We start from the raw sequence: 23,546 nt of genomic DNA, 5'->3' as shown, positions 1-23,546 counted from the left end.
TTGATCCTGTCGTTCTTTTGTCGTATTAAATAATAGACATCTGAACTTTATCAATTATTCTGAATAAATGAAAATTGACGCAGGCAATTTCTCCTTCAATAAATTTCTACTGGTAATTTTTAACAATATCATTTCTCGAATGGCAAAAAGAAATCTTTATATTAATTACGAATATGAAATAAGAAATGTTCTCGCAAGATACATTTTCTTGATTATAATACTTTTCAATCTCTCTGATCATCGTGTAATGGCTTCTTTTCCCTAAACTTTATGTTGTATAATGGTAAAAATGTTCAAGAAAATAATTATGAGCGCAGAGCTATAATTTCCCTTTCGAAGGACGATATAATAAAAGTCTTGTTTTGATATTAATGAATAAACAAGTCTTTATTTAACGATGTGATGGGTAATAATACGAAGGCATCTCAGTGGAAGGAAGCTTGGTCAATGAAGGGTTTTATCTGATTAATGATTTTTTGTCTCATTATTTAAATCATTACTCGAACATATCGCGTCCTGCTGAAAACCATTATTAACAATTTGCTGGCGATAAATCTCGGAATACAAATTACCCTAAGAGGGAAATTTGCAGGTAAAAGGCAATTTATCTTTATCTAATTTTCGGACGTATAAATGAAGCTCTTTCGACATTGTAAACACAGTTTTAATTCACTCGAATACTTTGGGAAGTAAAGTATAAGGATATGATACAGAAACTTTTTTTTTTTTTTTTTTTGGACGTGAATAATTGTTCTAGTCGTTCCATAAATAACATTTTGGCTTATAATACTAAAGATGAAATACTATGCAAGACGTTTGATAGTACAGCAAGAGTAGACAGGACTAGCAAACCAAATCATAACGAGAGACGTGTAAGACTGGTACAGAGATAACATAAACACATGGATCCAGTTACTATTCAACTAGAAGACAAAGTATTACGTGTTTAGAAAATAAACAGTCGCATTGTCGGACAGAAAAGTTTTGAATATTACGTTGACAGAAATGTTGGAATATATGTGAGCGAAAAAAATGGTTTTCATACATCTAGTATTCAAGCACTTGATGCTGTACTATTTAAGACTTTTTTTTTATCGTAACAGTGACTTGAAGACGTATTAAAAATTCAGATATTCGTTGTTTACATGTAAATGGTACTTGAAGAACAACGAAAGGCAATAACAGAGATAGGATAATCTACAACATTGGCAAAAGACATTAATGTAGCTGAACAAAAACATACCGTCTTTCTTTTCTTTTTTTTTAACTTAAGAACTGGTTATAGAAACTCACGAAACGAAGTTATTGATACAAAATTTGTAAGTTCAAAATGTAATAACAAAAACATATAATATGTAGCAAATAATCAAAAGAGTAAAATTAATTTAATTTTAATCAAAGAAGCTACAAAGCTTAAAAAAAGATTTTTAAAACTAAATTCAATTTTAATACTAGGATTACGAGTTACGTCAATTCAAAGAAATATCTGAGAAATTGAAAAATGCTATTTTAAAACTGTATTTCAAATAAACGAGAAGAGAATTTATACTGTCAAAGAATATCGTCATTCACTTGTGTAGTCATTTGATTTTTTTTTAGATAGCTATCAAAGTCTACATCACAGGCAGAGTTCTGTGGATAGGAATAAGTAACGGCAAACCTCAAATCAAAACGGGAATACTGATGCTATTTATCAAAATATGTGCATGTCAATGTTAAAATCTTAAATTTTAATGCTGCATTGTTGCTGGAAATTGCGTGTTGATATTTCATAAGGATATAGAATATTTCATAAGGATATAGAAGACATATACTTTTTAATTCCTTCATTGATTTGGATGAAATTGATAGCCTGGAATCAATAAACAACAACAATGATTAGTCTGTGACAATTTTACTGGCTAATTAGTTATACATTGATTATTGTTCGTATTTTTTACTATTTGAAATGACTTCTGTTGGAGACGGATTGAATTCCTAGGACAGAAAAATCAACTTTCAAGTATATCAAGGGTGAATAAAATAGAACAGAGTTGGTTTTGTTACTATTTGAAATGACTTCTGTTGGAGACGGATAGAATTCCTAGGACAGAAAAATCAAGTTTCGAGCATCACAAGGGTGAAAAAATAAAAGAGTGGTGCGATCAGCTTGTGGAAATAATTACTAGTGGTTAGTTGTATACCAGAACGATTATACTTTATAATTGATAGTGCCAGTATTATACTGATATAATATTGTTGTTTTTTGGCGGCAACGTGTAATCTGGAATCCATCATACAGGACATTAGGATGATCAATTTAGTATTTTACTCGATAAAGAATGCATGTTAAAACAGAAATATTACATTCAGTATTTTAAGTATACTTTTGAAAATCAATTATTTTGCACGGATTAGTTCATAGAGAATGTTTTCTGGGATAATTCATATTGACATTTTATGTACATTTCACGAATGTATCAAATCAATTTTAATTTTACATCTATCAATGTCTACGACATTTTCGCTCAAAGGATAGTTAAGAACAATAATCAAATTAGCTTTATTACAGCGTGGACAGTCCCTATTGGCTCCAAAATACAAAAACAACAACTTGATCTTTTTTCAATACCTTGAAATAAAAAGATTAAAATTGTTAAATATATGAAGTCATAAATAAGCATTTGTGTATTTCTCTAATGTGAATGAAGAAAGACGCAAATAATCAATTTTATCATAAAGATGGAAATTTTGTGACTTATTTTAACTATCGATAAATGAATGCTTCGGAATAATTAAGAGTAATAACACCACGTTCAGATACTTATGAATTCTTGTTACAAACATGTGTCAAGACCAACTTCGTCTATACAACTGTGATTGGAATATCAAACAAATGTATTAGTATTCATTAATAGTACAGATCAGCAAGTGTTCGGAAGTACAACTTAGTCAATCCGCAATTCAAAACGTGAACATCAGTCCGGAAAAACATATCAAAGTTGACAGTCCTTTATTTCAATACTTAATCTGTTTTGCTGCTGTTTGATTTGGATCTACATACCGCAATAGAGCAATACAATCAGAAAATCAATCAGAGGTATAAATGTACATTAAATCGGATTTCCCAATACACAGATAAAAACCACTGTAATGCTCTTGACATCTACTATGTCATCACTGCAAAATACATCACATATCTTTATTGATAATCTGCAGGTGACGGAATCTAAAAGATCGTCTATTGAAATACTTTGGCGAGCATCTGTCCAAAGTCCACTTGATCTTCTTGGGTATAGAGTACATTATCAGAAGATTGCCAGTTCATATATTCAGTATGGACCTCGTTTGCCACCAACAGATAATTCTTACAGTGTAAATAATCTTGTACCAGATACTTATTACAAGATTTGTCTGTCAATGTTAAGAAATGACAGTTCCCCTTACCAGAAATGTGTAACAGCATCAACACAAAGCTGGGACCTTCCTGTATCAGTCGGAAGCAGTATAGGGGCTGTTCTTGCTCTAGCTATGATAGTGTTATTGATTCTGATGATCCGATGTAAATCTATTCTCCGATGTAAAAAGACACAACATAAAAGTGATTACGACACGGTATCCCCACATTGTAATGATAATGTGTTTAATTTTAGTGAAACACACATCGACGATGATGCCGAACAACAAAACGACTTACAAGTAAACGATCAGAAGCCACATACAGTACACGACCAAGATGGTACAGTCTCTGGTGCTATTCCAAAAGTACGACCAAAACACCATGGTCATTCAAAGCATAGTCTCGAATGTAACTGTGGTATGCAGGACAAATATTATGGCTCAAATCCGAATGGGTTTGTACAGCAGAGAGACAATACTCCTAAACCATATACAAATAGCTACCATGATCATTACCATGATAATGCAATAATTCTTCATGTGCATGGTAATTTAAGTCCGGATAAAAAGACTCAATCATCACATCAAAGTGCTGGTACTAAATATAATGACCAAATTATTAATCATAGTGCAATAGAACCAAATGACTTAGAAGATACTTTTTCTGATCAAGCAGATATTTTTCTAACATTTCCAAATGCAGATTCTAGTTCTACCTCCACAGCAGAAGATTTGGAAATGACAGACATATCGCATGAAGTACCCAGTGAAAAAACATTTTCAGACTTCGCTTGACGCTGGTAATGTTTGTAAATAAGGTTGTAATAATCTATTTTAGGCCTTTTTTCAATTTTGTATTTGATTAGATATACACTTTACAACGTTTCAAGTGTTTTTATTAGTCGAACAACAAAAGCAGAACGTGAAAAGTTTGTTGAATAATAAAAATATATGAGGAATAATCCACTTCATTGTTAGAAAATTCTACACCAGGAAAATACCCATTAAAATATTGATTTCAAATGCATTGTCTTATGCCTCTACAAGGTTTATGGTTAAATTCAGTTGTGCAGAAAGAAAGATATCATTATGGTTTGGGGATTATTTTGATACTTTGGATGCTAGAAAGATAATAGTTTCATCTTATTATTATTATTCATTCGACTGTGTAAACAAACTCTCCGGTAATAATTTAATTTGCTCAGCAGATTCTTTAATTACATTTTATCTGAATAGATCGGATTCTATTTCTGCATAACATCAATTAGAAAATCTGCCGCTAATTTAAAAGTGATCAATATAGATGACAATAATTAAATCTTAAATATAATGATGTCAAAACATTTTCTTTTTCTGGGTAAAAGTTATGTAAAATCTTAAACGGTTAAAAAAGCAAGTCGAAAGATACCACAGAGTTTTAAATCTTTTAAAAAGGTTAATGGTCTTAACAAACGTATTTTTCTCTGTTTATTAACCTAAAATAAAGGTAACAGTAGTATACTGCTGTTACATCAACTATAAGCATGATAAGAGGAAAATAACAGAACAACAGAAACATTGAAGTGCAACAAAAACAAACGCCAACATACATGGAAAAGGACTACTAGTATTTAACAACAGCTGCCATATTCCTGACTTGAAGCAGGCTATTTGAAAACAAATAGTTGGTTGAACACTATTGTATGGCTAGCCAAACCTCTCGCTTATATGGCAATGTTAACAAATATCGCAAAAATCACAGAACTACGTGACAGGAATACAGTACAAAAAAAAAAAAAAAAAAAAACGCAGCACAGAAAATCGCATCTAGAAATAATACAAGAGAGTTAATTAGTGGACGCACCAAATTTTCGGGCCGGAAATATGGAGGTGTTTGGTATAAAAAAAAAGAGGCAAAGTATTGTATAAACAATCTGTATGTTGAAATGACGTTAATCCTAAATTGCCAGAACTGTTCTAATCCAATTAATTCTGATAATGCTATAAGATATTATTAATTGTGCAGTTGATGAAAATCTAAGTTTTTAAAGTGCAGTTGATGAAATGGAATATCATCTTATTCATTTTCAAGACTTGATTTTGAAACCCGTCACTATCAAAGTTGCGTCTACTGACAGAATATTTGTATTCCTCATCTCAGATATGACTTTTGCTTGTGAAAACGCTGTCTACATATTCCATTATCACGATTAATTTCTGTGTCATTGTGGTCTCTTGTGGAGAGTTGTCTGATTGGCAATCATACCACATCTTCTTTTTTTATATTAAAAGCAGCCTTTCACCTCATTTACTCATTCCCTCGATTCTGACTTAATAGAAATGCCTGTCCCAAGTCCGGAATATGACAGTTGTTGTCCATTCGTTTTTGATGTGTTTTGTCATTTGATTTTGCCATGTGATTATGGACTTTCCGATTTGATTTTCCTCTGAGTTCAGTATTTTTGTGATTTTACTTTTTACAGACATCTACTGACAACCTATTATTTTCTCTACGAGTTATATCTCAGATATGGACTCTAACGCAAACTTTAATAAGTCACTCATTTGTGAAATTTAGGTCAATATTGCCTTATTTATATCAGGACCCATTGGTTATAAAGGACGCATCTAACTAAAGAACAAAATCTCATGAGCTATGACATACTTCCACAACGAGATTGACTTGAACTTTGTGACGGAAATTATTCCTCTCAATTTAGACATAATTTGTCATTTCTATTCGGTTTTGGTGAAATTTAACAAACAGTCATAAAACTAGGAATGTAGTTTTGTATGATATATAACCATGAATTCTGCTCAAACTAATGCGAAGGGTCAACTAGAACTTACTACCAGTTATGAGAAATATCGACCATCGTTGAATGCTTCATGGTGATTTGAAGATGAAGGACAACAATTCAAACGTTCCATATTTCGGTTTTACCACGTATTGATATTTCAACATGTAAAGAAACTCATCATAGATACGAGGACTAACTTTTGTATATACGCCAGACGCGCGTTTCGTCTACAAAAGACTCATCAGTGACGCTCGAATCCAAAAAAGTTAAAAAGGGCAAATAAAGTACGAAGTTGAAGAGCATAGAGGACCAAAATTCCTAAAAGTTTTGCCAAATCCAGCTAAGGTATTCTATGCCTGATGTAGAAAAGCCTTAGTATTTCAAAAATTCTAAACAGTAGAATAGCAAAAGACAATTTCCTTTTACGACAGCACAGAACACCACAAACAGTGATGTATTTCATGACGTACATATAATCTTAAAATTCATATAATTATATAAAAATGAGATATAGAAGTTTCCAATTATTTTCAGAATACTAGTCCAAATAATCAACCTGAATATGATAGTTTTGAGAGGTTATATTGAATTAATGCTGTGACGAAGTAATAATTATTTGGAGTAACACAATAAATAATCCACGGAAATTGGAAATTAACCAGAGTATTCTGACAAATGAGACATTTGTGAAATAAACTTAAAATTCAATATTAAAACCACAACATAACACAATATAAAAAAAACCATAACTAATTACAAGAATATTGGATGTTTAAATACAGAGAAAAGTCGTATAGCAGTGCAAATTTCTGGTAAATGTAACGTTCGATAATTATCAGACCGACGACATAGGTGTACAACCATAATCTTAGATATGATCAGATATCTTCAGTCGGTGTAGACACAGACACATCGTGTAGATGTCATACAGAACAATAAGAACGCTTTATAATTGACGTACCTCAACCTATTACAATTCTAGAGTATGAATTTATTCTGTAAATTTCCTAACATTTGTTGCTTAAATCAAAAATAAACCAGATGCTCCGCAGGGCGCAGCTTTATACGACCGCAGAGGTTGAACCCTGAACGGTTGGGGCAAGTATGGACACAACATTCAAGCTGGATTCAGCTCTAAATTTGGATTGTGATTACATAGTTGACACAGCATAGGTTTCTGACACAGAATGAATGTGGTCTAATGAACTTACAATTTTTTTTTTCCTTTGAGCAATTCACTATGCTGTTGAATATTAATCCTCTCAAAAAAATGTTTGAAGAAATTTTCTTTTTATTTATGAAATCTGAAATGAGAAAAATTTAACCCCCCCCTTTTTTTTCACATCCCCCTTTTCCTTTTTCCAAAACTGATCTCAATTCAAATTTCTAATGGAGTTTGCGACACTAACTAGATCGCCCCTAGTTTTTGGTGGGGTTCGTGTTGTTTATTCTTTAGTTTTCTATGTTGTGTCGTGTGTACTATTGTTTTTCTGTTTGTCTTTTTTATCTTTAGCCATGGCGTTGTCAGTTTGTTTTAGATTTATGAGTTTGACTGTCCCTTTGGTATCTTTCGTCCCTCTTTTAACTACTCATTTAAATACATCATAAAATATTAAAATGTAACGAAAGGTGCTTGTTATCACTGAATGGTAAAGATTGTTTTAATTTATCAGTTGGTAGTAAAAGTGAATATACATTGTATATTGTATAAAACAATGATTTAAGTTGATTCAACTACTATTCTGGACAAAGAAAGATAACTCCAATCAATTGAAATTTTTTTGCTATTGCACAATATTGTGCAATTAGATATTTCTTGCTATTGCGCAATACTGTGAAATTGAAAATATTTGCTATTGCACAATACTGTGCAATTGAAGATTTCTTGCTATTGCGCAATACTGTGCAATTGAAAATCTCTTGCTATTGCACAATACTGTGCAATTGAAGATTTCTTGCTATTGCTGAATACTGTGCAATTGAAAATTTCTTGCTATTGCACAATACTTAATATAATAATTTTGGATCCTGATTTGAACCAACTTGAAAAGTGGGCCCCTAATCAAAAATCTAAGTACATGTTTAGATTCAGCATATCAAAAAAGCTCAAGAATTCAATTTTTGTTAAAATCAAACTTAGTTTAATTTTGGACCCTTTGGACTTTAATAAAGACCAATTTGAAAACGGGACTAAAAATTAAGAATCTACATACACAGTAAGATTTGGCATATCAAAGAACCCCAATTATTCAATTTTTGATGAAATCAAACAAAGTTTAATTTGGACCCGATTTGGACCAACTTGAAAACTGGGCCAATAATAAAAAATCTAAGTACATTTTTAGATTCAGCATATCAAAGAACCCCAAGGATTCAATTTTTGTCAAAATCAAACTAAGTTTAATTTTGGACCCTTTGGACCTTAATGTAGACCAATTTGAAAACGGGACCAAAAATTAAGAATCTACATACACAGTTAGATTCGGCATATCAAAGAACCCCAATTATTCAATTTTTGATGAAATCAAACTAAGTTCAATTTTGGACCCTTTGGGCCCCTTATTCCTAAACTGTTGGGACCAAAACTCCCAAAATCAAACCCAACCTTCCTTTAGTGGTCATAAACCTTGTGTTTAAATTTCATAGATTTCTATTTACTTATACTAAAGTTATGGTGCGAAAACCAAGAATAATGCTTATTTGGGCCCTTTTTTGGCCCGTAATTCCTAAACTGTTAGAACCAAAACTCCCAAAATCAATCCCAACCTTCCTTTTGTGGTCATTGTCGGGAATACGTGAATTAAGGAATAAAACGTTGCATGTTCTAATAATGTAATCGATCTATATAATGCCCAAGTATACAAGTGACACGTCACAAAGTCTTGACGTTACTATATAAGACATAAGTGACATTCCCGCGTTGTGTTCGCGCCGTATTTACAACATTCTGGGGGCCGCAAAATGATAAAATTCAATATAAAATACAATCTCAGATTAATAATATTTACGCTTGAAAATTAAAGTCTCTATAGTATAGAAAATAATTACTGTCTCTGTATAGTGGTATTTAAATTTGACACTTTAACACTTTTAATTACGATTCACAGTTCATATAAAAAGGGGTAGTTAACAGTTCACAGCCGTTCTTTATCATCTCGATTTGAAGGCAGATTCATCCTCGCCAATTTTTTTTTATCTTGTGTGAAGTCTTCGACGGTCGATTATCTTCTACGGTACTTTGTTCACACGCATCTTCTTTTTTCTAACTCGGTGGTGTGGTATGTATTGTTTTGTTTTTCTGTTACATCCCTCGTTTTCAATTCTTCCAACGAAACTTTTATGCTCTTTGTTCTTTATTGTGTTATCATAAGCTTTCACGATACTTGTTTCCTTTAACGGACCGGATAGAAGGTAGCCTATATTCGAGTTAACAGCAGTAGGTCCATATCCGTGGATGATTTTGTCTCCAACAAACTGCCAATAGTAATCTGCTCCTATCAAAACGTCAATTTCGAATATACTTTCGTCTGTGATCGGATGAGCTAGATTTAATCCTTGTAAATACATGTACTTGTTTTCAGTGAAGTCTAATTTGCGGATATGATTTTTGAACGGAACGGCTATTTTCGGTACGATAAGTACATCAATTGGTATTTTCTGTTTCGTCTCTGTCTCGACCAGTAATGTACCTTTACCAAGGTGTTGTATAGTATTGCCAGTGTCTCCGAAACATGAAAGTTGTATACTTTCTGTGTTGTCAACTTTCAGTTTTAGTTTCATAGCAAGATCTTCTGTTATGAACGAACGTTGCGCACCTTCATCAAAAAATATATTTGCGTCGATACCTATACGATCGGACCAAACGGGTGCAAATGCTGTTTTTAATAGTACGGTAGAATTTTTCTTGTGCGATGTGTGAAGAACTTTTGTGTCGTCTTCTGTTTCTCTCTCTTTATCATTCACAATGTTTACATTTAAGGATTGTGATAATTCAGTAGTATGCTCGTGTTCATGCTCGTCGTTTTCGATACGATTTACGATTTGATTCATGCAATTTCCACTTTGAACATAAATACTTCTTTTACGAACCATTGATTCATAGCATATGCTCGTATGATGTTTTCTCTTGCAATGACGGCATACATGTATAGATTTACATTCATTGACTCGGTGCGTACCGAGACAATTAAAACACAGATTGCTGCGTTTTACGATTTCCATTCGTTCGTTTGTGTCTGTAATCCGTGTACAGTTCACCGGTGCGTGAATTTCTTGACAGTAGATACATGGTCTCGCGGTTAGAACACGTTGGTAACTGTTTACATACTCGACTCTTCTTGGCGTATATGATTCTTTTTCGTAAGATTCATTCGTTTCTACGAGAAACGTACATATAGGCGTTTGTCGGATACCGTAATCCTGACCTGCTTCGATAATATTTATCTCATTCTGAATAGATTTGCGTAAATCGGATAAAATCCATGTGTTTGATCCATGATCTCTCGCTAAATGTTGCCTTACTTCTCCGGGAAGCTTGCTCAAAATTATTGGGACTAGTAATGTGCCGTAAGTGTCTTGCGATTGGCCTAACGTTTCCAATCCGCGTACGGATGCCTCTATGCGATCATAAAATACGTGTAAACTGGCTAAATCATTATTTGCGGGTGTGATGTCTAGCAAGGCTTTCATGTGTGCTTGTATAATTTTATTCGATTGTCCGTATCTTTCTTTTAATACGTTAATTGCCTCCTTATAATTAGCGTTTGTCAATGCGAACCCATCAATTGTATGCGAGGCTTCACCTCCAAGTTGTGATTTTAAATAGTTGAATTTCTGAATATCTGGTAGACTCGGGTTCATATGTACTGCCGATTCGAAAGAATCCCAGAAAGATTGCCATTCAATAATATTTCCACTGAAATTGGGCAAAGTTAATTTCGGAAGGTGGTGTGTTTGATTGCTAAGTGTTGACAGTGACGGTGCGATAAAACTGTGTTGCTGATTTTCAATACATGAAGTTGGAATAAAAGGTTGTGCATCATAATTTAATGTTTGATATGATGAAGTAGACTGCTGATTTTTATGATTTATCGAATTGTCTAAACTCTGTATGAATATACGCAAGTGTTTTAGTTTAGTTTCTAAATCTAAAGTATACTCATCTGTGTTGAGAATTTCTTCTTCAATATCCTCTGCATCGATTGCACTTATAATTTTTTGATCTAAATCTTCCAAAAGTTTCTTCTTCTGTTTCACACTTTCGAATGTTGCTAAAAGATCTACTCTGGCTAACTCCGCTTCGTTTTTCAAATCGTCGATTTTTTTCTCAAATGTCTTGTAACTACACTTCTGTTCGCTTTCCTTATCGATTTCAGCTTATTCAAATCCATTGGACACGGCACCACAATGTCGTGAATACGTGAATTAAGGAATAAAACGTTGCATGTTCTAATAATGTAATCGATCTATATAATGCCCAAGTATACAAGTGACACGTCACAAAGTCTTGACGTTACAATATAAGACATAAGTGACGTTCCCGCGTTGTGTTCGCGCCGTATTTACAACAGTCATAAACCTTGTGTCAAAATTTCATAGATTTTTATTTACTTAAACTTAAGTTATTGTGCGAAAACCAAGAAAATGCTTATTTGGGCCCTTTTTGGCCCCTAATTCCTAAAATGTTGGGATCAAAACTCCCAAAATCAATCCCAACCTTCCTTTTGTGGTCATAAACCTTGTGTTAAAATTTCATAGATTTCTATTCACTTTTTCTAAAGTTAGAGTGCGAAAACTAAAAGTATTCGGACGACGACGACGACGACGACGACGCTGCGACGACGCCAACGTGGTAGCAATATACGACGAAAAATTAAAATTTTTGCGGTCGTATAAAAAAGCAAGGTGAAAAAGACTGTAATCATATGTTACTATGGATAATGGCATGTACATATGTATAAATGAATGTTTCGCCATCGCCATATTTCTGCTGATTGTATGTCAAACTGGTTAGCAGAAAATGATTTGCAATTTGTTTTTATCATTATAAATGATCAATAATATCTGATTAAACTGCTCTAAATAACCCTGAACATCTTAAATATCACCAATTATACTGATGCATCTCGTAAGAAGTATGGTTCAATAAAGAATCCCAAATAATCTGACAGACATTAAAGAAAATTTGACGTAAGTTGTCTGCATGATGCAAAGCTAAGTCTTTATTTTTTCTTTCAAACTAACACGTGTCAATCACAAATTAATTTCAACTTACTCCAAATTATAGACATAGTTTTATGTCTGTTTGAGAATGTTATTAATATAAGTACTTTGACATAAGGAAAATAAAGCCTATATAAATGAGCCTCTATTATAATCTGACATGTTTGATTCAAAAAGATGCAGTTATAATGACTATTTTCAAATAAAGGCAACAGTAGTTTACAGCTGTTTGAAAGTCATAAATCAATTATGAGAAAACAAATCCGGTTTTAAAAATTAAAACTGAGGTAAACACATCAACTATTAGAGGAAAATAACTAAACAACAGAAACACTGAAGTGCAACAAAAAAAAAACGACAATGCAACATACACAGAAACGAACTATAAGATAACAACAGCCATTTATTTACCTGACTAGGTACACATTTCTTGAGATAACATACGTGTAAACATCGACACTCCTATAAGAAGTCGTGTAATAGTGTGTAAATCTTGAAATCCTAGCCATTTTTATATCTGTTATATTTGCTACTTCTAGATAATGATATCAATAATAATTATCCTTTGTTCAAAAAACAAATAAGATTATAGGATACTTACATATAATGGTAATAATTAAATATGTACAAATGATAAGTATTTGTAACCTGCATTGCAGTTCTATCTTTACCCTACTAGCCTACGACGGAGGCAAAATTTAGAAGAAAAAAATTTATATATATATGGCCCTTTAAACCAGATAAGATAAACATCAATAAGTATTTGCTCCTTATTTAACACATCATTCCAAAAAACATAACAAAAGTGCACGCGCTGACATATCTCGCCTCTTTTAATAATTATGAGCGAATTATATGTTGAAGGTTTTTTCTAGATCTAAGAACAATCAACACAATCACGGAACACAAAATTTTGGAAATAATTTTTAATGAAGGTCTTACTCTACATCTTGTCTTACATTGAGGAAAAAAATATTTATCATGATGTTTACAACGAGAAAGCAGCACGTCGTTAAAGAATTTCAGTTGGAAAATATCTGTAAGCTATTGCCAAGTTGTACTGTATGGGGAGGAAAACAAGTACTAGATTGGAAGGAGATAAAGGTTTTCTATACTGACCGCCTGTTAAATGGGTTCAACTCGACACATTATCACAGAGGTACCACACATAAAATACCTTACCAATGTGTCGAAAAAACACCATATCATGAGAAACAAATTCCAGGAAAATCGCGTTTCTACAGGAAGTGAGTAAAGGCCTGCATGCATATCGTGTTTTCATTTATCTCCTAAACTATCAGAGACAACCAATGACGGGCATATGAACACAGTGGCGTAATCACTATTTACGTTTATTATATTTAATTTGAAGATATACAAAGTGTAATTACGTGCTAATTATGCACATTGGCTATGGGTTTTATTTCTCAATACAGATTTACAAAGACGCTGTAATATATTCTTCAGGTAAATCCAACACCGATTGGTAATTTAACTATATCATATCAATATCTTAGGCATAATAATCACGTATTGTTTAATATACATTGTATAGTTTTGAACAGTTACAAGCCTCAATTAATAATCAATATCAAAGAACCAGATCTGTCTTTAAGTATACTGAAATAGAGCAATTGGTTTGGTCCAAGATTACCTTCTTTAGTTAAAAATATCAAACAGTTGACAACCATTCATCTTTTCCGTGCATGTATACATGTTATCGTGTTTTCGTCTGAATACCCGTAAAACAACAGCAAACATAAACAAAGTTTACATTAAAGTGGGAACATCGAGCAATCGCAAAGTCACCTCGACCTAAATAAGATCATAAAACAATATCTGCATGGATCACTACGTAATATCTTATTACGGGTATCCCTAATAACGTTATTTGTTAACGACTGTCTAGATAATGGAAATTCAATAAACAGAGACAATTTCTTTCTTTCTTCTTTTTTCTCAGTTTTTGGATATTGACAATAAAATAACCGATAACCGATATTCGATTTTGATGGCCGCTGTGCAACATATATGCCTGAATTATTGCATGTTTGATGGTTTTTTTTCCCTCTCTAAATTACCAAATCAATGAATGGGCTGTTGTGCTCAACGGTCGAAAGTGAACCATAGTTCACGTCATTTAGAATCTACTGGATAGTTTTATCATTCATAACCTTACAACATCCCTTTATTATATATTTTTTGACAAACTCATGCAATTTCTGAGCTTGCTTTTAGAAAATGGTCAATTCAAATGAAACATAAACATAACCTTAACGGCATGTGCAATATATCACACTAAAGTATTTGCGAAATGGGCCTCCAATTCTAGATGAAAAACTTTCGAAGCAACAATTAAGAAACAGTAGTTCAGTCGTTTCTTTGTCATCTATAACCATCTTTCGGGGCAATCCTGAGAGAGAAAACGTAATTTCTGGTATATCGTTTCAACTGGAAAATGAATACTAGTACTTAACATATACATGTAGTTCTATTTGAATAGTGCTCCATAAAATAGATAACTCACAATCGGAATGCTGTAGTAGTCTCCTTTCTTATAGTCTTCATTGCCACATTCAGAAGACTTATTAGGAGTACGTCAACATGAGAAGCAGACAAAACTGTATCACTGGTATCCTTTATTAGAATGGAGTTATTAATCGGAACAAACTGTATTTCCAACATCCTTTAATAGACTGGAGTTATAAATCAGACCAAGATGTACATTAAGTATCATTTATTAGACTACAGGTATGAAGGAAACCAAGCTGTATCTGCAATATCCTTTATTAGACTGGAGTTATGAATGCGATAAAGATTCATCATTTATTATACTGAGTAAAAGCAGACTAATCTGTATCTCAAGTTACCTTCATTAGACGGGATGTATGACGCAGACCGAGTTGTATTTCTGGTATCCTTTATCATAAAGAGAATGTGAGGCAAATGAAGATATATCTCTAGTATCCTTTGTAACACTGGAGGTTTGAATAAGTTTATCTTTAGTATGATATAAAATATACCACGCAGTATATCTAGTATCCTTTAATATCAGAGAGTACAGAGCATGGTATTATTTACTATAATATGAATATGAAGTTAACCAAGATATATCTTTTAGCTTTTCTCTAGTATCATTTATTATATGGCCGTCAATGTATGCACAAAGCTGAATCTCTTTAGTATCTTAAACTGGAAGCGATGTATGAAGCAGAAAAGCTATATCATGGATATCCTTTATAAGACAAGAGGGAAGATCAGATCAAGATAAACCGCAGGTATCCTTTACTATATTAGAGGTATAAAGCAGACCAAGTTGTATATCTGGTACCCTTTATAAGACTGGGGATATGACGCAGATAAAGCTGTACCGCATGTATTCTTTAAATTACACAGAAGCTACTAAGAAAACCGACTAGTATATCTGATATCCTTTTAAAGGCAAGAGGGATGAACAGATGAAGCTGTTTCTCCGGAATTTATCATTAAGGGGATATGATACTGACCAAGATCTATCTCTGGTATAATGTATTAGACGGGTATCAATCTATGAAGCAGACCACACCATATCATTTACTACACGAGAATTATAAAGTAAACCAACATGTATCCCTAGTATCCCTTTTAGATGTGTCCAGGGTATCTATTATTATACAGGGATATTAAGATGCGTCTCCGGTATCCATAAATGACTGAATGAAACAATTCGGTCAGATTGACATTCAGTTTAAACTATTTTATATATATAATTTCCACTTACACATTGTTATAAGTGCAAGTAGTATTATGTCAAAAATGAGTTATAGTAAGAGACAAAATAGATGTGAATGCCAGAGACAATATTACAAAACACATGTTATTTCAGCCGTAGATAAAACAACTATGTTCTATGTCGATTAAAATATCTAGAATAAATCATTAAAAGGGAATCAATACTGTTAGCTAAAGACCAGTTAATTATTCAACAACTCTACCAAGATAACATTTCAAATGGCTGAAAAATAAATATAGATATTTCTTATTGATAAAAACATGATTATTTTGTTCGTAATGCTAGAAGATACTTATCTAGCAAAACAAACCAATTCTTGAAAAATACAAATAAAAACTATAGCAATCTGGGGCGAGGTAAACAAAACAATAAAAAGTATATATTTTTGAAGATATACATCTGTTTACGTAATATTATAAATACCTATCTGTTGACATATGTAATGTTACATGTCAGTTATTTGTACATTACTTACAGTTTAGATGATTAACGTCTTAGGCTTTTAACCTAACAGTTTATGCTATTTTTGCTATTTTAATTATTTTCTATTTACTGTTTTTTTTTTAATATAGTTGTTTTGTACACTTTTTTAGGCGTATGTTTATTTATTTCTGTGTGTGTACCCAATTTGGTTTTCATTACGATCTAGCGCCCTCGTCAGATATTAGTTGACTGATATCTGGACATGGTATATATGTTACAAAGGTTGAATTGTCGCTTTATTACAAGTGAACGTCATTTCAGGCAAAGAAAGTTCGAAATGTCTAAGCGTAACTTAATAAATTGTATGACCAATTTCCACTGAATTCATTTAACACAAGGGCCATCGAAATCGGCAGTGTCAAAGTTTTATGTGCAAACATCGTTCTACTTTCTAATTATATAACCGAACTACCAACGATAGATAACGACCCTGTGAGTAGAACACATACAGGACTGATATGGATAGTAAATGATATAAGTATAAGTATAATTCACAATATTTTTATGCCAGGATTCTAAATTTCAATAAATGGCCTATTTAATATTGTATATTGGTTTTATGAGGTGCTCCTTTGTTGGTGTATGCCTTTGTGAAGTTTAAATGGGTAGTGAAATGCACACAAGATGAAAACAATAAATGTCCAGATCCCTACCACTGCATAAAACTTACATAATATGCTTTCATTTGTTTTTACAATAGTTTTATGATGGTTTTTTTTTAAAGATACACAAACAAAAGGAACCCTGACTGTTTTGCGCTTTAGTTGGCCAATTCAACTCGGTTATCAATACAAAATGTGTTATTTCAGAGAAGAAGAAAAAACTCATTATTCTAAAATCAATGACTACATTTAGATGCTTTTGTTCTTTAAAACCATTTCGCGATGAATACGAATTTTTCATTAAGATCAGAAAAGCCTCTTATTACACTGGCGAATTAATACGACAGAATTTAACTATAATGTTGGTATAATTATATTTCCTACACTGTTGTAGTTATTCCAATAAACAGATCCTTGAAACAACGCAGTAAGTGTATGTTTATATTTTTGCAATGGAATAATTTTAAAAATTTACATTATTAATGACGATAAACATAAAATGTTTATGATGTATTGGGATTAATCATCACTGCGAGAGAGAAAATCGATGCACGTGTACTTAAACAGATTGAAAACAATAAGGAAGACACACAAACTATCTATAAAGTGTTAATTTAGCATATTGTAGTGTCTTTGTGATATTTGGTGACAAACAGATAAGCTGCTATGAAGTGAAGATCGTGTTTACGTGAAATGCTGATATTGAAAACATGCGTCAAACATAAACGTATTTATATATATATCATTCATATGTTCGTCATAATGTGAAAATGATATTCATAGAAAAAGTTACAATCTAACAGTTGACACAGCAGAAACACAAAAGTTTTTACCTAAGTCATTTCCATCAAATGAACTTAATATGTTCTATGTAGATGAATATTTTCTCCGTATTTAGTGGAAATATTGTATTTTGTCAAGGACCTCGGTATTGTTATCCATTAAAAAATGTGTGGGGAAAGAATTGATTTATAAATCAAATAGACGACTGGCTGTGTCCGTGCAATCATTATAAGATTCAGATCATGATCTATGTATTATGATGGTGCTGGGATAATTGTTTCCCGCTGAATCTACGATCTAGGGATTCTATTTATTTCCGAATTAATTCTGGATGTTAAAATAATCGCCGTAAGTACAATTAAAAATACATTTGCTTTCTTCCAACATAACTAATATATATCAAGAAATTGCATAGCACTTGGTTTCCGTGAAACTCATACGAGTATCTTTTGGTTATCAGCAACATTTCAGATAGGGATTATTAACTGCATATTGCTTATGCTGAATATTATTGGAATGGAATAATTCACTTTTCATTCGAGTAACAATCAACAACCGTTACATTATAACATTATTGTGAAATGATACTTGAAATATTGGAAACAATGGCTTCAACCGAAAAATTACCAATTTACATAGATGCAGTGGAAGTTTCGTCAACAAGTACTTCGTCAGTTGAAATACTATGGAGAGCAAATCCTGATACTGTGTCAAATGTTCTGGGATACCGTGTTCATTACCAGAAGATTGCTAGTTCCTACATCCAGTATGGACCTCACCTGTCACCAACTATCCATTCTTACACCGTTCACAATTTAGTAGCTGACACTTATTATAGAATATGTTTAATGATGTTGAGAAACGATACAGCAACCTTACAAAAATGTGTTGACGCTTCAACGCGAAGTTGGCATATCCCCGTTTCTATTGGAAGTAGTATAGGTGCAGTGCTGGCTCTTTCCATGATTGTGTTTGTTATTTTGTTATTACGATGGCCATCGTCGATACACTGGAGAGGGAAACAAAAGACTAGAAAATATGACAGTATGTCATCTCACTTTAATGATGAACTGTATGACTTCAGTGAGAGTGTAACAATGACTGCCGGTCATGACGACATGTTTTCAGATCAAAGCGAAGGTTATGTATTTGAACTTCCAGTTCATAATAATGGACATTGTAACGGGAACACAAATTATGTAATTGCTGGGGTTCACCGAAAAGGTTCATCTTCATCTTCTCACAAACATTCCGGTCACCATCACCACGGTCGAGGACACTGTACTCATTCAGGACATTCCCATAGTGGAATTCGTCACCATAGCCATCAAGAGTCTAGCATTATGCAGGATCTCAATCATAACCACCATCATCACCGTCATGAGCACGGTGATTCAATAATTTTACATGCTAACGATGAACAAGAACAGGAACTTGACTGTTATCAAATTAACGGTATGCCTCATGCTCATACTGAGCCTATTCTACCGTCAACGGAATTTTATGAATTTGAAATGCAAGATATGAAAGAAGTCAGTAATATGCCGGAGCCAGACGTCAGGCCATATTTAGAAACATCTATCGATGATGATATTGCGTGATTTTTTATTTGCTCAAATTTGGAAAATGCTCATTAAGTATCCAAATTTATTCCATGGAACAGTGTGCTTTCCTATGGTTTGTATTTTTTGTGTTTATAATAGGAAATAATCCTGTATGTTCAGGTCTCTTTTGTAATAACGTTGTTAACCTTTGTCATTATTAAATCTTTCAATTGAATTTTGCTTTTAAATGTTTAGAAATGCATCGGGTTGCTTTGGAATACCATTTTTTTTAAATGTGTTTTCATACAAAAATAACATATTATCTGCATTTAAAATCTATAAATGAATGTGGATGAATAGAAGAGCAATTCTTCTCTTTCCAAATTAATATGTCCACTGTTTAATTTAAAAAGGTGAGAAATGGCACAATTTATCATGTATTATCCAACTTGATTGCCGTAAGTTTTTATCGAAACATCATGAATTCTAAATATCTTATAAAATCTCGACCACATGCTTAGAAAATGCATCGAATAAACAACAAGCAAAAACATATAATCAATAAACAGTATAGAACAATGCGCTTTTCGCTACATTCATCTGAAAAAGCTAGTATAAGAATAGTAACGCGTAACAATGCATTTGTATTGTGAAACCATAAGTAAAAGCAATATTATTCAGAGAAACAACTGGAATGTACTATAACGCATGATTTGAAGGTCTGTTGAAGTTTGGTTGGTGTTGCCTTTTAGTACATAAAAAAAAAGTCCGAGATGAAAAGTGCAATCGCATTTACTTGATATAAGCTTATACTCTTATTGATAGTGCATGGAAACTATAAATAAAAATATATTCATAAAACTAGGTATGAACAATGACCTTTTGTTTTCTTCTATGGTTCTACATATTTTAGATTTGAAAAACAGTGTCAACTAATACCCCCACTGGTGCAGATCAACATTCGTTTTACTGGGTATGAATTTAATACGTATATGTGCAGTTTATCTGAGCAGGACTGAATAAATTATTTTAAGGTAGACGGTTTGAATGAACCAATGAAAAATAGTGTTCCTATTCAAATAAATTTTGCTGAATGATTATATCGCAGTCATTTCCGCTTAGCTTGATCGCATTAAAGGATAAATGCATAAGGTTCATTATATGTTTTTTCAATTGAACTTGGCTAAATATAAGCATATATCTGTCATGCTGCCTATTGTCCCTCATGCTGTTTCGTGATCCATTGTCAGAAATAAACCTTCGAGAAAGCTTAACTGTGTGTGTGAGACTGCAGCTCATCTTGTGTTTCCATGTTGTGATATGCTCCATATTTTGTTAGACAAGATTTCCCGTCCCAAGTAATGGACTTTAAAAATCTAATTAAAGCTCGCATTGCTGTACAGTTTCGCCTCTTTGAAGTTGCTACAGTGACACTGTCTTATTCTACGCATCTTGGTTTCCATCTCAAAACTCCGTCGGAATATTCTCAATTATAATCAAAAGACAATTATTTTTGATCTTCTAGGATTTTGATTAGGTAGCTGTTATCCATGTATAGGGTTCAGATTGACCTTTGATGAGTAGCTGTTTATGACATATCGAATTGTCATTGGTTTGTTTAGCAGTATTACATAACTGGTTTGCCTTGCTTCATGCACAGGACATGATGTCTAAGGAACCATCAGAAGACAATCCTTTAAAATTTGAATGTAGACTGGAGTGTAATTCACGCGTGTATCACTATAATGTCGCCTATACACTAGTAAGCCTTATATGGTGTAGGAGGAAAACCCTGTTTGTTACATTGTATCGGTACACATTATTGATGTTAAAATATTGCAGAAACCATATTCCATAAACACATTGGGTGAACAGTATTGTGGGTGGCTCTTTGGCTATGCTGTTTGTCAGTTTCTTAATAGATCTGTTACTTGGAATGGAACTACAGTTTTTGTTTGATTGGCAATGAGACACCTCAACAACGTCCACATGAATTAAATTTAAGCAACTTAAGGCCCCTATTCAGCCTTCGATGTATATCAAAGACGATACAATTTTATTTGGATATAGATATAACTGTACTAAAAGTAATCAAACGATACCCTATATTGGCGATGGTTTACAAGGCAACAGTGCACCTGTCCCAGACACAGGTTTGTGATTTGGTTTGATCCACCCTTGGTATAAAACAATGAATTTCCGGGCTCGAGACGATAGGGTCACCATGAAACCTACCAAATCATCATACAAGATGTTTAACTAAATTTGTTCGAATTAAAAGAAACATATGTATATGGCATAAATGTGTAGTGTCCCTTTGGTATCTTTAACTTTTGTCAAAATATTTTTTCCTCACTACATATACAAATAAAATACTAAGCTAAGATTAATATCTAAATTACTAACCATCTATCATGCAATATTTACAGTAAATATGTATTATCACTTCCTGTTCGTATTTTTTTCCCTATGATGCATTAAGACATTAATAACGCTGTAATGAAGGATTTATTTCTTCAAACTTATCATGCAACAACATGTAACTGTTATCGTTGTTAGTACGATGCACTTGGTGAGTTGAACGTATTTTACTAAACTAAGACACCAAAAAGTACTTCACAACAGCACATGACACATGAAGTTTTAATTAGAACAATTATACAATAACTTGACTATGTCTGATTATGGTGAAAAAAAGGTATTTACCGAAGTCAAAGGTAAATTCCCCAAAAAATCAAACCTTATCAAACAACGAAAAGAGTGAAAACAACTGTCATATTTCCGACATGGTACAGACTTTTTCAGGGGGGAAAATGCAATATAATTAGTAGTAGAATATTCCCCATTTGTTTATAACGCCGTTATAATGCCAACATTAGGTGATCAACCCTATCAGACATCATAGAAATACAACGCCAAAAAAGTGAAAACATACGACAAAAACATGCAACACAACTGACTGAAAAATAAATAACACGCAATCAAATTTATCAAAGACGCCAACAACGCTGGAGATAGAGAAAGAGGGGTATGACAAAATGTTTGTACAAGGTGTACGTATTTGATTGCGAACTTTTACTCGGAACTTTACCACTAAAACTCTGTGACAGTTTTTAGATTTAATATTATAATCAATTATTACCTAGGGAATAAGTTTATGCTGCGGTCAGACAATTTCATTTCATTTCAATCGGAAAAGTCTTTAAACTTCTATAACAATATCAGATCGGGTTTAACGTTCGCAAAGTATTCTATCTACGGTTAATTATCTTCTTCCATACAATGATACTAATAATAATTGACAGTAATCCACTGTAATAATAACGATTTTAGATTGATTTAATAGCAAAAGAGATAAACAAGCCAGGTCATATTTTCTTAACGAATAAATATAAATAGAGCACATTGTAACGATGCTATAAATGTACCGCCTGCAAACACTGTAATTAGGGCTTTATTTATAACCAATATATGTCTCCGTTATAATACCACAAATGATATTTTACAACCAGTGTCATTCAAATTACAACTCAGTAGTTACAACAATGAAATCTTATGATATAATGTAAGAAAGAAGATGTGGCATGCTTGCCAACTCTTCACAAGAGATCAAATGACGCAGAAATTAACCATGTATATTTTCAAGAACGACTTCTCTGGGGTTTTTTTTTCTGGAAGGTCACTAGTCAAGCAGGGTTTATTTTGCATAGTTTAATAAAATACGTTCTGGCAAAATTTAGAAAGGAAACAGTTGATTATAAATCTTTTAACATTATTGAACGCGATTATAACATGGTCGATTTCTACAGAGAGAGGTGAAAGAATTCTAGACCTCCACTGGATATAGACAAAGAATTACATCGCGCAATAATTTCAACTTCAACTTCAACTTTTAATTACATGTAAGCATCTACCATTTTACGTTTGAAAAGTCCCGCAGACAGTTAAGATAGAGTCACAATCAAAATAACGCAAGTTGAAA

General features: G+C 32.8%; 3 protein-coding genes across 4 annotated transcripts in view; 2 read left to right on the top strand and 1 right to left on the bottom strand.

The window, feature by feature from the left end:
- Nucleotides 1-23,546, bottom strand: part of LOC143064432 (UPF0415 protein C7orf25 homolog) — a 112,417-nt gene that overhangs the window by 44,953 nt on the left and 43,918 nt on the right. The window lies entirely within an intron of this gene.
- On the top strand, nucleotides 1,576-4,376 carry LOC143064433 (uncharacterized). The gene has a single exon (XM_076237254.1). It carries the CDS (start codon nucleotides 3,133-3,135, stop codon nucleotides 4,171-4,173), a length of 1,041 nt encoding a protein of 346 aa, XP_076093369.1. The 5' UTR covers nucleotides 1,576-3,132; the 3' UTR covers nucleotides 4,174-4,376.
- On the top strand, nucleotides 17,664-19,799 carry LOC143064434 (uncharacterized). The gene has a single exon (XM_076237255.1). It carries the CDS (start codon nucleotides 18,602-18,604, stop codon nucleotides 19,619-19,621), a length of 1,020 nt encoding a protein of 339 aa, XP_076093370.1. The 5' UTR covers nucleotides 17,664-18,601; the 3' UTR covers nucleotides 19,622-19,799.

Source organism: Mytilus galloprovincialis, chromosome 2, assembly GCF_965363235.1.
Source record: "Mytilus galloprovincialis chromosome 2, xbMytGall1.hap1.1, whole genome shotgun sequence".
Classification (NCBI taxonomy): domain Eukaryota; kingdom Metazoa; phylum Mollusca; class Bivalvia; order Mytilida; family Mytilidae; genus Mytilus; species Mytilus galloprovincialis.
The sequence above is the reverse complement of the archived record's forward strand: the minus strand, read 5'-3'. Positions and strand labels throughout refer to the sequence as shown.